This window comes from Nothoprocta perdicaria, unplaced genomic scaffold (genome assembly GCF_003342845.1).
Source record: "Nothoprocta perdicaria isolate Ctin4 unplaced genomic scaffold, notPer1 scaffold_53, whole genome shotgun sequence".
In the NCBI taxonomy this organism is placed as follows: domain Eukaryota; kingdom Metazoa; phylum Chordata; class Aves; order Tinamiformes; family Tinamidae; genus Nothoprocta; species Nothoprocta perdicaria.
Genome location: NW_020455788.1, coordinates 443,593 through 457,024, shown reverse-complemented (window position 1 = coordinate 457,024; position 13,432 = coordinate 443,593). Strand labels below are relative to the sequence as shown.

Genomic DNA, 13,432 nt, shown 5'->3' with positions numbered 1-13,432 from the left:
TCAATTTGTTAGGGTGAGGCTCGCTAACAGGCTGAAATTGTGTGCCCCAGGCTGGACATTGCTCAGTTGTAGGATTTGGAATTGTGTTGCTGGTTGGTGTTTGTGTCAGGGAGCACGAGCAGGAGAAACTGACTGTGTCCATGGAGAAATCTGATGGAACCCTAAACTCATCATGACTGTATTCTGAAAAATGGAGTCTTCATAATAGCAGGAGAAAAACAAACAAAAAGCAGAGGTTGCTGGAGTTGATTTGATCCTACTGTGTGATGGACTTGAATGGCAGGAAAAGCTCTGCTTTTGGGCAAAAAGCTTGGGCTCTGGAAGGAATGGAATTCCTGGCTCTGGGTGCGTAAGGTGGAGATTCTGCTGAGGCGCCCGGTAACCGGGCGCTCGCCGGGGCAGCGGCTCTTGGGCTGCCTTGGCCAGGGGTCCCCGAGGGGCCTGGGGACAGGACACCCAGGGCCTGCAGCCCCACGGGCAGCACCACGTCCTGCTGCAACGTTACCGCCAGGACACGGGAACAGGGACGGAAGCAGAGCAGACAGAAACTGTCAGGTCCCTGTTCCAGTTGTCCTTGTTCCTCGTGTTGGCTGGAGTCACAGGCAGTGGTGGCTGCAGGGGCAGAACAGCTGCAGGATGGGACTGCAACCACTTGGAGTGGATATTTGAATCTGCTGGGCTTTCCAGCTCTGACCGGAGCTTCTCTAAAGGCTGGTTAAGCTGTTTTGTTTCCTCTTACCTCACAGGAGGCACGCCGGATTTGGGTGAGTTGCAGAAACTGGAAAAAGCTCCGTTCTGCTTCATTTTCTCTCTTCTTTGGTGCAGGTTTGTGATATGCTGAACAGTGCTCTAGTCTCAGTCAGGGGACAAACAATTCAAATATTTGAGCAGTATCCTGCTGTGGACAAGAGCACTGGACTGCTGCCCCAGGTCAGACTGAACTGCACCAGGGTCCCTGTCTGCTGAAGCAGGCAGGGCTGGGAGACCCTCCCACTCTAATCCCAGTGCTCTTGCTGACTGAAACACCAGCTCCCCAGCAGAGGTGGGAAGCTGGTTTCACTGGGCTCTAGAGCGCTATGTGGGCTGGTCAGAAGCACTGTTGTCTTGTGTTGGGTGCCCTGCACCCCTGTGAGCATCCCTGGCTTGTGTGGAGCAGTAACACAGGTATCGGGTTCTCGCCTCTGGATGCTGCTGAGCTGGCTGTGCCAAGAAATGAGGACTTACGTAGCAAATGCAGGAAGATGAAGGAATTGATGAATTGCTAAGCTGGAGAGGATGGGAAACACAGTACTATTCTAACATCCAGAAAAATAAAATCGCTCATTCAAGGCTTGATTTTCTCAATACCTTCATCTTCAGAGCAGCGCAAATGAAGTCTGGACAAGTGCTGTGCCAGCAGCTTGCAGTGTCTGTTTGGGGCTCACATAGTAGGGAGCTGTGGCAGATTCAAAAATCCCCTGATATGTCCGGTTCTCCATGAATGCACAGCATGGGGGGACCTGTCACTTTCTAGGCTGCTTCTCTGCAAGGAAAAACCTTGGGAAGAGCTGGGGCCTGTAAGTTGCCTGCGCTCATTCCTGGCAGGTGCGGGGCTGGATTGCAGCACTACATGGGAGGAAGCCACATCCATCTTCTAAATCTTCATTGTGGAAGCTTGTCCTTTGGGCCAGGATGTGGAATATTGCAGACATATTCAAGTCTTCTGAGTCTGAAGAAGAAGTAGAGGGTGAGGAGGCCTTGATGTATCTGGCAAGGCGCTACAAGGGGCTGACAGTGAATGCGTGTGCCCATGCCATCTTCTTCTGCAGACTTCTTCATGCCTTCAGGTAAGGTGGAAGTGAGCTCCCCACTGCTGGCAAAAGGCTGGGTGGCAGAAGCATGTCAGGGAGATAGGCTGTGAGGAAGAAACCTTGGCCCCTTGCAAGGATCTTGCACGAAGCCCTACTGATACCACATGTGCTGTGCTGCATTATGGGGTCTGCAAATTGCCATCTGCCTGAGTCACATTCAAAACCATGCCCAAGGGGTGAAAACCACCTGGTACCTGCATCACCCACTTCCCCATGGGCAATGAAGAACGGTTGTCTGGCAAGGGGCTTTTACTGGCACATAGCTTGTGGGTCCTATTGAGTTGATGCTGGTTCCTCTGCTTCCCCAGGCCAAACAGGACTGAGAAGGCTTTTCCACCCTCCTTGGTGGACAACTCTGGCTTGAAGATTGGGATTATTGGTGGGGGCCGCCTTGGAAAGCAGCTGGCAAAAGCGCTACTGGCTCTGAGCTGCAGTTCTACTAGTACTCCGTGCTGCAGTATCCGCATTTCCACCAGGCGCCCGGAGAGCCTGGGTAAGTGCTCCTCAACCTGGATGTGGAAGCAAGACTGCACTTGCATGGATTATAGCTGGATTTTCCTATAGCACTTCATGCAGAACTTACTAGAGAATGCTCTCCTGCTAAAAATACTGAAAATACTGAAATCTAAAATTTTTACGAGGAAGCAGAGGATGAGATTTTGTAAAAAAACTTCATTCAGTTGGGAACCCGTTGTCCACTAAGTGCTAATTTAGTTGTGTAAGGTTGTTTTCACCAGTCCCTCTGGAGTTTGATGGAGATGTTTACTCTGCTCCTTGGAGAGCCTGTTTCAGGACTAACTAGGGGCTAAAAGGGTCCTAGCGTAGCCTAGGCACACACTCTCTTGCTGCCCTTTTCAAAATTCTCCTTGTCATATGCCACATTTGCTGAAAGTTTTGTCAGCAGTTGAGGCTGCAGCTTGTTAAATATTCACCTAACAGAGAAAACATGTCTCCAGATCTGCAGTACTGCCGAAACTGAGAAGCTCCTCTCCTTTTTAAATTGCTGTAGGGTGACTTGTACAAGACAGGCTTTTTGCTGTGCTCTGAAAAGCTCTGCATGCCCTGCGAGGAGAGGGAATTCAAGTGCAGCATCACAGCAACTGTTTGCCTACAAACTGTCAACTGCCCAGTAAACTCTTATATAAACGAGATGAGTGGGGAGAGCTCTCCTCCAGAGAGATGCTTAGAACAATAAAATCCTCTTTCTAATCATCTCAGAGTAGAGAGTAAACAGGGGCTATTAAATGGCTTTTTATAGATCTAGGAAACCAGCCAGATGCCAAGACTCAGCTGTTTTGGCTAAACCTTTAAATCGGTGTTTGTGAAGCGGGGCCGGGCGGCTGCATCCCCTGCGTGTCCATTCCTGGCAGAGTCGCTTGCTCGCTTTGTCACCAAGGTGCCATTGCCAGGTGGAAATGCTGACGGGGAGCTGCCAATGTCCCGAGTGCCACCCCAGGAGAGCAGTGCCAGCTGTGAGGGGTGCTCGTGTTTCGTCTGTACGGAGTGGAGAGCGGGTCCCAGGCTGCCCGGGCCTGTCTCTGCGGCTCCGAGCCCCTTCCCTCTGCTTATCCCAGCGGAGCTGCAGGAGCAGGGGGTCGGCTGCCTCTACGACAACGCTCAGCTGGTGGCCTGGGCGGATGTGGTCTTCCTGTGCTGCCTCCCGTCGCACGTGCTGACTGTCTGCTCCGCCATTCGGGCTGCCGTCAGGAAGCCCTGCCTCGTGTACAGCCTCGTCACGGCCGTGCCGCTCCGCAGGTAAGGCCGGCGAGCCCGCCTAGGCTGCCCTTGCCTGGGACGGCGTGGGCAGGCCCAGCACGCAGCTCTGGCCATGCGGCAGCGGCAGCACTGCTCCTGCTGCCTCTGGGTTTTATTGCAAAACATCATCACAGACCTTGTCCCGTTCAGTCACTCCCCCAAATTCCCAGTTGCTGGAGCCATGGGAATGCCTTGGAATTACAGCTTTTTGTTTTTCTAAAGGTCTTTTCTAGACTTCATGGCTGTAAACTTGAAAACGTGATCAGAAGACATTAAAAAAAAAAAAAGTCAAAAATCTCCAAATCAAAAACAATCCTGGCTTTGAAAATCCCCTCCTGACATGGCTTCGGATTGTCACTGTAAGGCCCATTGTAAACTGCCCAGAGAAAAATGGAGGGGAAAAATACAGCTTCATCTCAAGCTGCTGCTGTAACTTGGGAGAAGAGCCTGTCCTGGGGGTTTGAATGCACAGAGGGTTTTACTCATGCTCTGTGGTCAGTCCAGTCCTTGGCCTGCTGCTGAGGTAACTGATCAGATGTAAAACTGTTCTGTGACATGCTATGGGTTAGGCTGTTGACTGGTGAAAAGGCTGCTGATCCCACAAATAATAACTGCTGACCTTCTTATGGTGATTGAAGAAGTTCCTGCTTCCTCCTCCTCCTTTCTGCCAGTTAAACCCAGTTTCTGCCCTCCCACTCAACCTAGGCAATGTCCTCATACACTGAGGGAGCAATAACAAGGGATGATTATTTTATTTTATTTTATTTTATTTTATTTTATTTTATTTTATTTTATTTTATTTTATTTTATTTTATTTTATTTTATTTTATTTTATTTTATTTTATTTTATTTTTAAGCAGACCACTCATGCTACAAAACTGACAGTCCTGTCACTCTCTTTCCAGCAGCAATATTAAAGCTCACAGAACAGTTTGAACACAGGCCCTGAAAAGCTGTCAAATAGGAAGAACCTCTACAATTGGTTGTAGTAACTATTAAAAAAAAAAAATAAAAGTAGTCAATAAAAAGCCTTAGTAGCTTGAATTCCAGCACTGTTGACTCGGCTGCTGCTGATTGGTACAATAGGACAGTTCTTGTGGTTTCTCTGTGTTTCCCTCAGGTATGATCTTAAAAATCCACGATCTCCTGTGCACCCTGCAGCCACTGCCAGCTCGTGCACTTGCTCAGAGCGAAGGTCTGCCTGGGCCAGTGGTCATTCACCTCGGTGCTGTGCTACATGCTCCGAAAGCTGCTGTGTCCTGGCAGCGGCTGTTGCATCTCTGCAGTTGCTGTAGGGTCTGGGAAGCTCTCTGGGGCAAGGAGTGCTTGAGGGGACATCCTCTTGCTTTTTGCCACTCAGTTTTTTGGCTGGCTTTGCTTTCAGGTTGAAGCAACTCCTTTCCTACAGTGCCATCATGAGGCCACAGTATCAGTGTGGTGGCAAGGAGCCCAGCAACGAGTGGAAGACGAAGGGGACGGTCACAGCAGCACTGCAAGACCCTGCTGTTGTGCAGGCAACATGCCCCTGCAGTTCCCAAGGTAAAATCCTTCCCTGCCCCCTTTCTTCTTTATTTGATTGTAGCTTTTTCTGGATTTGCGCTTTGCTTTTCCAATGCCTGTAATACTCTGAGCTGGAAAGGGATTGAGAGCAGCTTTTAAACAGGATGGTGCATAAATGGGTCCTGACTGCATCTCCCACACCTGTTTCTCTAATTAATGCTCCTGGTGCCACATTAACTCTTCTCTGTTAATGTATCATCCAATTTTTGAAGAACTTTCTGTTGGTGAGACAACAGCAGCTCTAAGGCTCAGGCAAAAACCACGAGCAGGAGCTGAGATCTACTTTCTGAGCAAGCAGCTGGTCCAAAATCTTTCTCTCACACCTCAGGCAGAACTTCTGCTTCCATATTCATACCCTTCCTATAGCCAGTTTGGCAATTACTAGCAACTACCTCTATCCACCACAATTTCATTATACGCTACTTAATTCCTACCTTGCTGAATTAATTCTTAAAATGACCGGAGTGCTGTTACTCTGTGATGGCTGTTGGACTAAATCATTATATGGCTTTATATGCTGCTTGTAAAGAACACCTCTGTACACTTGCAGGAAAAACACTGCAAAAAATATAAACTATACTAGGCTTGTTTGCTATTCCTTTAAGCACGCCTCACCTAAGATCATCCTAAACCACAGGTTTCAAATAAACCAGATGTAATTGCTGATGCAATTCTTCACAGGAGCGCGAGAATGAAATACCTCCTTACACTTGCATACACATTGGTTATTGACCTTTGATTTTTGGTTGCTATGCAGGGACAATCAGAGTCAACACCAAATGGTTGGTGGCCGTTTTCTACGCGGCGCTGAACAGCAGCATGTGGCAGCGCCTGCCTCACCAGAAAGCACTGCAGTTACTCAATGACCTGTGTTTTCCTGAACACTGCCCCATCTGTGCAGAAGGGAAAACTTGCTGTCCACGATTTGTGTGTGAGAGTTTTGTCAGCAAAACGTTTGCCTCTTCAATGACTCAGGAGGAGTAAGTAAAGGGTTGAACGTTGAGGTGCTGCTTGTCCAGGCTTTTGCTTTGCTCTCAGACTTGCCCTGATCCATAGTTAAAGCATGGACTTCTCTTGTTGGGTTGGAAGGCACTCAACTCTGAGCTGGTGTTGCTTTCAGAACCATATACCTGCTAAGGAAGATTGCTCTAGTTATTATTTTAGCAATAGAAAACTTGGATTTCTGTCTACAAGCTATTTTGTCCCTAGTTCCCACTGGGATACTTGTGAGGATTATCTAAAGCCGCTAGTCAGGACAGGGGGTTGTAGCATTGGATGCAGAAAAAAAAATCCTGTAGAAATACCTGGAGAGGACTGTTCTTATGGGTAATGGATTTATGGTAGTTCACAGACTGCCCAGGATGTAAGATTGAGGATACACTGATCGACAGAAGAGGCTCTTACTTGTGCATGAGCCTTTATGTTCAGTTTTGCTCCCCATGGCAGTTCTAGCTTTGAATGCCTGGAACAGCTTAAGACTGAAGTCTAAGCTTCATTGTCTCTTAAAGGCCTGAAAAAGAGAGGAGCAGTGAGAGATCAAGAAAACCATTCTTTGCTAAATTATTAGCTGGTGTGGGCTGTTGTTTCCCCAAATCACTCAGCTTTTTTTTTCTTTTTCTCTTCCCAGAACTTTCCCCTGGTTTGACCTCACAGCTGCACAACTGAGAGAGTCTCCCTTTAGCCAGCTGCTAGAAGGCAGTGAGTCTGTGCGGAGCCACCTCGCTCGGCTCTATCAGGGGGCCTTTGGAGACTGGTCTACAGAGCCACGCGGGCTGGTCAGCACCAGCACGTCTCTCACTTCAGCTGCAGTGGAGCCTGGTGTGACGGAGGATCACAGGACCTCGCTCTCCACAACTGCCTCTGAGATGTCATCAGAAGATCTGGAGGAAACTACTGACAGTGATTCTAAATCCTCATAGACTATAACAGGGCCCACAATAGACTCCTTTGCTGAGATCCCATCCCGAAGGGGTCATAACCTGGAGATATTTATAACCTTTTCCATCAGTTCCTACTGCTGAGATCCCATCCCAAAGGGGTGATAACCCAGAGATATTTATAACCTTTTTCCATCACTTCCTTCTGCTGGTTTCAGACAGTTGTACATGATGAAAGAAACACTGTGAAGACTTCATCTTGCAAGGGAATACTAAACACCTAATAAATATTTATTGAACCATTGCTCAATCATAACATAAAACATTAATGGCAGTAGATAAAAGATTAGATAGTGGAATTACATTTACTGCTGTGATTTGAAACACCATTTTCTATCAATCTTAAGCCTTGCCAGCAATCTGGCAGATCTGGCAGAGATCATGAGATCTCTGACTTTGGCATTTTGAGGGCTGAGACAGCTCCCTATGGTGTTGAAGCCTAGGCCTAGGCTCACTGACAAATCAGTATGGGTCTCATTGCCAGTGAGCAGGCTCATGCTGAACAGCCAGGGAATAAGACAGTGACTCGTTGCCTCAGATTGGTGTGAGGAATATGAGCACAGCCCTGTTTGCTCCTGAAGTGTTTTAAAATGTCCAAGCTGACAACTCTATGAACGTATTTGCTTCTACAAGTTTCACACAGGAGACTTCCCTGTGCTTGTCCTGCTTGTCCCTGGCTGCCTGAGTCTTGCTTTATTTCAGTCTGAACCTGCTTATTAAGAAGTCATAATGCAAAGCTGAATCAGCACAAAGTCTTAGCCTGTTCCCAGGCTCAACCTCACTGGGCTTCTGATGCAGTTTTAGGAGGAAACTGAACTACAGTTATGCTTTAGAGGCTACAACTTTGTGCTAAATAACTAAGAGGTCTTCAAATACAAAAGTGCAGGAGAAGTCTATTTACTTGGGCTATAAGAAAGTAGAAAGTAATTAGCAATTGCAGGTAATTAAAACACATCTATGATTGTCTTTTGGTCTTGTTAATCAACTGTGAAGCAGCAGAGAATGATAGAGAGCGGTACAATTGTGTCTGAATTACAGCTTTTGCTTTGCTTAATTCTAGAAGCAAACTAAAGAATGATGATTGCAGAAAAAAAAACCCAAAACAACTAATTCAGGGTATAGGGATGTGTTTTCTATCCAGAAATGGCTAAGAGCAGCCATGTTCCTGATTTTAATCTAGAGAAAGAGGAACTGTCCCAGCTTGGACATGCTGCAAGGTGTAAGTTTGTCTTATGGCTGTCCCAGATGACTTTTTACAGAGATGGAACAGGAGTGTGAGCCTCTAATCCTGACTCTGGATGTTCTCCGATGCTGGAAGAGTATCTGCTTCCACCCCACTCTGGGTTTGTTCCAAAGGGGGAACTGCAGCATAGGGCTCCAGTCCTGCTTCTTGGATGAACTGTGAGAAAGTGAGGGCGTCTGCGCGCTCTCCTGTCTGCGACTTCTGCTCCAGGAAGAGACCCATGTTGTCTCTGTACGGGAGGGCAATGGATCTGCTGAAGAGAGGTTCCTCAATCCCCAGCAACTCCCGCACGTGTCGTGAAATCTCCTGAAATATAAGCCAAAAATACCAGAAATTCTCATTTCACAAGGCAATAACTAATACCATTCATTCTGTACCAGAGCAGCAGAGAAAGGAACGGAATTTCTGAATTTCGGGGCCTTTTCACATTTGCAGTTCAAGTGGGATCTGCACCCGCGGGTCCAGTGTGATACTATAGGAGCAGAAGGGTTGGCTCCTTCTCCAGATTTGCTCTGGGGGACAGCGTCACAGCTGCTCTCTATAGGGACACAGCAGCTTTGCTTTCCTGTTTGCACTTGCAGAACAAACAAGTCACAGGTGAATGAGCTGGATTCTGCCCCACGTAACATAAAAACATTACCATTGTTTGCTAAATTGTATTGTCAAGACCAGAATCTTTTGATAGAAGAGGTGGAAAAACTAATCAAACCATTAACCTTATTGCTTGTTAAGAAAGTTATGGGTGACTGGCTGTCTGAGCCAGCTGGACCCAGGACTATCAGGTAACAGAGACTTACCACAATTTTTGAAGTCACTTTTGAGACTATAACCTTGTGGTTTGACTAAGACATTGAAGAACAGTTCACAAGGTTGTGCTGATCTTTCAAAACATTCACTTTCACTCAAATCTTCCCCCAACCTCTACTTGGTATAGAGAGGTACCTACTTTGTGTCCTACCTAAAGAACATCGGGCTGGTACCTTGAGAGTTGTGATATCATTTAAAAAAGCAAGAAAGCAGAATTAAAACCAACAGTAAGGTTTTTTTTGTCCATTCTGAGGAACTTCTACCAAATCTAGTGAATACAGTTTCTCTAACAAGCTGCTGTTTTCCCTATATTGCAAAAAAATATTTCTATCTCAGTGAACTGTTGCTAGGACGTTAATTACTGTACTAAATGTCTGGGTTTTGGCTGTTCACAGGCTTTTGCTGACACTCCTTATTGTGAGTCTGGTGTGCCCATAAGCACGGTACTATGGCCTTACCTTTGCATCCACCTTAGCAGGCTCTTACCGAAAGAGCCAACTGGGCCATGTTCTGCTCTGGCTTAAGAAAACTTGGATTCTATCAGACCTGACTCTAAATTGAGTGGCAGCAAATAAATCTTGGATTAGGACATGATTTTTGGGAACATCTAGGTTCCACTGAAGTCCGTGGGAAGGTCCCAATTCACTTAGGAGCATCTGAGAACCTTACAAAACCAACAGTTCCATGTTCAGGTTTGCTGCAGAGTGTTGGCTCTTGCTTGTCCTAGCCCTGAAATATTTCTCCTTTAGTTTCTACTGGAGGAAGAAGAGGCTTTCCAGGTGATTTCTGTAACCTGTGATTTCTCTAGCCACCATATATCAGTGGTATACATACCATTACCATATACAATCTCTATGTTTCAATTTGAGAGATTTAAAACCATGTAAGATGCCTGGATCTTTGACGAACACAAATGACTGGCTCTAAGGCCAGCTGTATCCGCATATTTGCTGCTGTGCTTCAATGGCTGCTCTCTGAGAAACTAGGCATTGCAGTTTGTTACCTTCTCCTCCAACCAACAGGCAAATTCTTGGTGCTAATCCATATTTTTTGACATGTCATTTATTTCAAAGGGTTAAGATTGCTCAAGCCAGGCAGAAACTTAGTGGTCAAATTGTTTTTATGATGCTGTAGAATGGGGGGAAAAACCAGCATTCATAGGCTAGTTATTGGAGCATAAAGATTCTATCTCTTGCTGCTTATTTGAACCTTGTATCCTCTGGGGAAAGCAGCTGTAAGTTATTATATAAAACAAATGGTTTTGCCTCTGTACAAGCAGTCCCTCTGTGGTTTCTGCCACAGAGAGGAAGGAGGGTGAACAAATGGAAGTGAACTTGATCTGATGGATGAGGAGATCAAAGACTCAGCTCTAGCAGAATCAAATTGTCAAGATAAATAAGTAATTACCCCTTTTAGTCTTGCTGTTTTGTCTTACATTTTGCAGGTGGAAGAAATAGATGCAAACAGAGGCTCCAGATTCTTTTTTTTTTTTTCCTAAATATCACTTTGCACAAAAACATTCAGAGATCCTAGGTCTCCCTGTAATATGAATGAATTCACAATCCACACACGTTTATTTGTGGAATTCAGGTTAATGACGTAAAAATAGCTAATAATGAGTTTAAACCGGTAACAAATCTCAAGAATTTGGCCGAAAGGACTTTTCTAAAATCACAGATATCCAGTGGGAAAACTAGAAGTCAGCAAGGCCAAGGGCACTCTCTGGCTTTTCACTCACTGCATTAGCTAAAAAACTGCAGTGAGCCGCCCTGAAAAGCTGGAAACAAAAACAAACAAACAAACAGCCGTCAGCTTTAGTTAGTTTCTCAGTCATATATGTAAAAATAAAAAAGGAGAAAAGATGGTCCTGCAGCTACATCAGGGAGATGGTACCTGTATTTTTCTTCTAGGCTTGTCATAGTTTTGCTACACAATTTTGAGCTAGTGTTCTTGTCTCTATTTTCTTATAATTATGAGGACCTCGCTGGCATGCTGACATTCCTTTCACTCAGTCACCCCGTTGTTCCAGGCTCAGATATCCCCTTTGCGTGAGCGTCACTCCAGGGCTCTGCAGACAGGCTGATCCCTGCAGCCTCTCTGGCCATCAAGGCTGCCTGTGCTGCTTTGCACTGGGGTTCTGCTTAAGCCCAGCTTCTGTTGAGCCCCTATCAGATTTCCTTCTGATCCTTCCACAGTAGCTGACTCTATGGACCTCTGATGGGGCTTCCTATATCAATAATCTAAATCAATGTAAAGTGGTTTTAATCTGGTTTCTTTTTACAGTTGGTGTTTTGGACTCATTTTTATATATAACCATGCTTCTCCTGTGGTAAAGACCTATGGTAACGAGCCTTGCTGGGACTCAATGCTCAGTCCTATTGGTTTTACAAGAAATCAAACTACAGATTGTCTGCCAAAGTTAATGTCTTTAACCCTAAGCGTGACGTGAGGACAGCCAGAATCACAGGGAATAGTAGATGAAGGGTGCCCTTGCCCAGAGAGTTGATCATTCCCTGTATGAGACTGAAATTTCTTTTGGAACAGTTCAACTAAATTCACGACTCTCTATTTATGATTCTCTACTGCTTAACAGGGCGTGTGTTAAGTGTTAGACAACTCTTTCTCGACGCTCATCTTCATTAATTTTCTGCTTCTTTGCTAATTTAATGGTCATGAGGAGTTGAAACAGCAGCAATCAAGCTACAGATCCCAACAAAGAAAAAGGCAAATCATTATTAGTTCCTCTCTTTTACACTCTACAAATAAGCACAGGAGACATCTGTGCTGCCTCCACATTCATGTGCAAAGTCTCTTCTAAAATCAGAGGTTTCCTTTGGCTAAGAGCTTCTAGATTGATGTTCATAGTTATAATAAAAACTAAAATGTAATCATCACAAAAGCTAGAAGTTTTAGTGGATCCTTAACCATTCTGATATTGATCCAAACTTCTTAGCACACATCTCTAACATCTCATAGCACTGTATTTCTACTCATTTTAGTGGAATTTCAGTACATTGTACAAGAGCAGCATGATTTAATGAAGCATTTCAAAGGTTGAGGTTTTTTTAATGTCTTTTGTTGCTTCATGACAAGTTGCTCTTTTCCCTTATGGTTCTAGGTAAACCTAAATGATAATAAAAAGATATAAAATTATATACAAATATATTACATATGTTTCAAATATGAAGTGCTTTTCTGAACCTTTAGGGAACTTTTCAAGGCCATAATGTATCCCTGAGCCTAGTCCAGCTGGCATCACAATGTTCATGTATTAAAAACCATTGAAGGGCTATGGAAAAGTGGCGTGTTTACAGAAGGGGGAATTGGCCCGCATGCAGTCTGTGTTCAGCAGAGTATAAAAGAAGGAAGTAATAACGAGTAATAACGAGGTGCCCTTCTGCTGCTTGGGATCTCTGCTTCAGTTGTGCCAGGTAAAAGTTCGTTTTCCTTTGGGGAAATTCTACAGAGTACCTCGAGGCGATCACAAAATGGAAAACTACTGGGAGGAAATTCTGGTGGGAACGTCGGGAAGCCCCAGGCGTGTCGGTGAGCGGCGGGTGCCCCACAGGCCCGAGGCCCCCGGGCACTCGGCGAGGCGGGAGCCGCCACGCGCGGCCGCTCGGCGGCACCTGGGGCTCGGGCCGGTCTGCGAACACGGGCCCAGGGCACGAGGCGAGGGGCCCTGCGGCCGCACCTGCATGTGCCCGAAGTCGGTGACGCCGATGGCCGGCAGGCTGGCGCAGCTCACGAGGACCAGGCGGCGGCCGCTGATGCCGTTGTCCCTGAAACAGGCCTGCGCAGCGGGCTCGGTGGCCGCCGGCCGCGCTCCCGCCCGCGCCGCGCTCCCCGCCACCGCCGCGCACCTCGTACTGCGGGAAGCCGAGCGCGGCCACCCACTGTGCCACCTCCTCCGCGCTCCACGCCAGGAAGGGGCAGGCGGGATCCTGCCCCGACGGCTCCCCCGGCTCCTGCGGCCCCTCAGCCTCCCCCAGCTCCCGGGGCTCCTCCGTCTCCCCCGGCTCACAGGGATCCTCGGTCTCCCCCGGCTCCGGCTCCTCTGGCCCCTGGGTCCCCTCAGTCCCGCCCGGCCCCTGGGTCTCCTGTGTCCCCTGGGTCCCCCGGGTCCCCTCAGTCCCGCCCAGCCCCTGTGTCCCCTGTGTCCCCTGGTTCCCCTGTGTCCCCCGTGTCCCCTCAGTCCCGCCCGGCCCCTGTGTCCCCCGGGTCCCCTGTGTTCCCTGTGTCCCCCGGGTCCCCTCAGTCCCGCCCGGCCCCTGTGTCCC

The 13,432-nt window shown here is 47.2% G+C and overlaps 1 protein-coding gene across 1 annotated transcript; it reads left to right on the top strand.

Moving 5' to 3' along the window:
• Positions 1-1,671: 1,671 nt before the first annotated feature.
• Positions 1,672-7,084, top strand: NOXRED1 (NADP dependent oxidoreductase domain containing 1). Its single transcript, XM_026048299.1, has 6 exons — positions 1,672-1,826; positions 2,159-2,343; positions 3,425-3,605; positions 4,990-5,144; positions 5,923-6,145; positions 6,793-7,084. Exons 1-6 carry the CDS (start codon positions 1,672-1,674, stop codon positions 7,082-7,084), a joined length of 1,191 nt encoding a protein of 396 aa, XP_025904084.1.
• Positions 7,085-13,432: the final 6,348 nt, after the last annotated feature.

Bases quoted from the DNA above. Each gene is read 5' to 3' on its own strand.
- NOXRED1 (XM_026048299.1), top strand. From the start codon at position 1,672: ATGTGGAATATTGCAGACATATTCAAGTCTTCTGAGTCTGAAGAAGAA. The intron at 5,145-5,922 runs GTAAAATCCTTC...GTTGCTATGCAG, and splicing joins ATGCCCCTGCAGTTCCCAAG to GGACAATCAGAGTCAACACC. The intron at 6,146-6,792 runs GTAAGTAAAGGG...TTCTCTTCCCAG, and splicing joins TCTTCAATGACTCAGGAGGA to AACTTTCCCCTGGTTTGACC.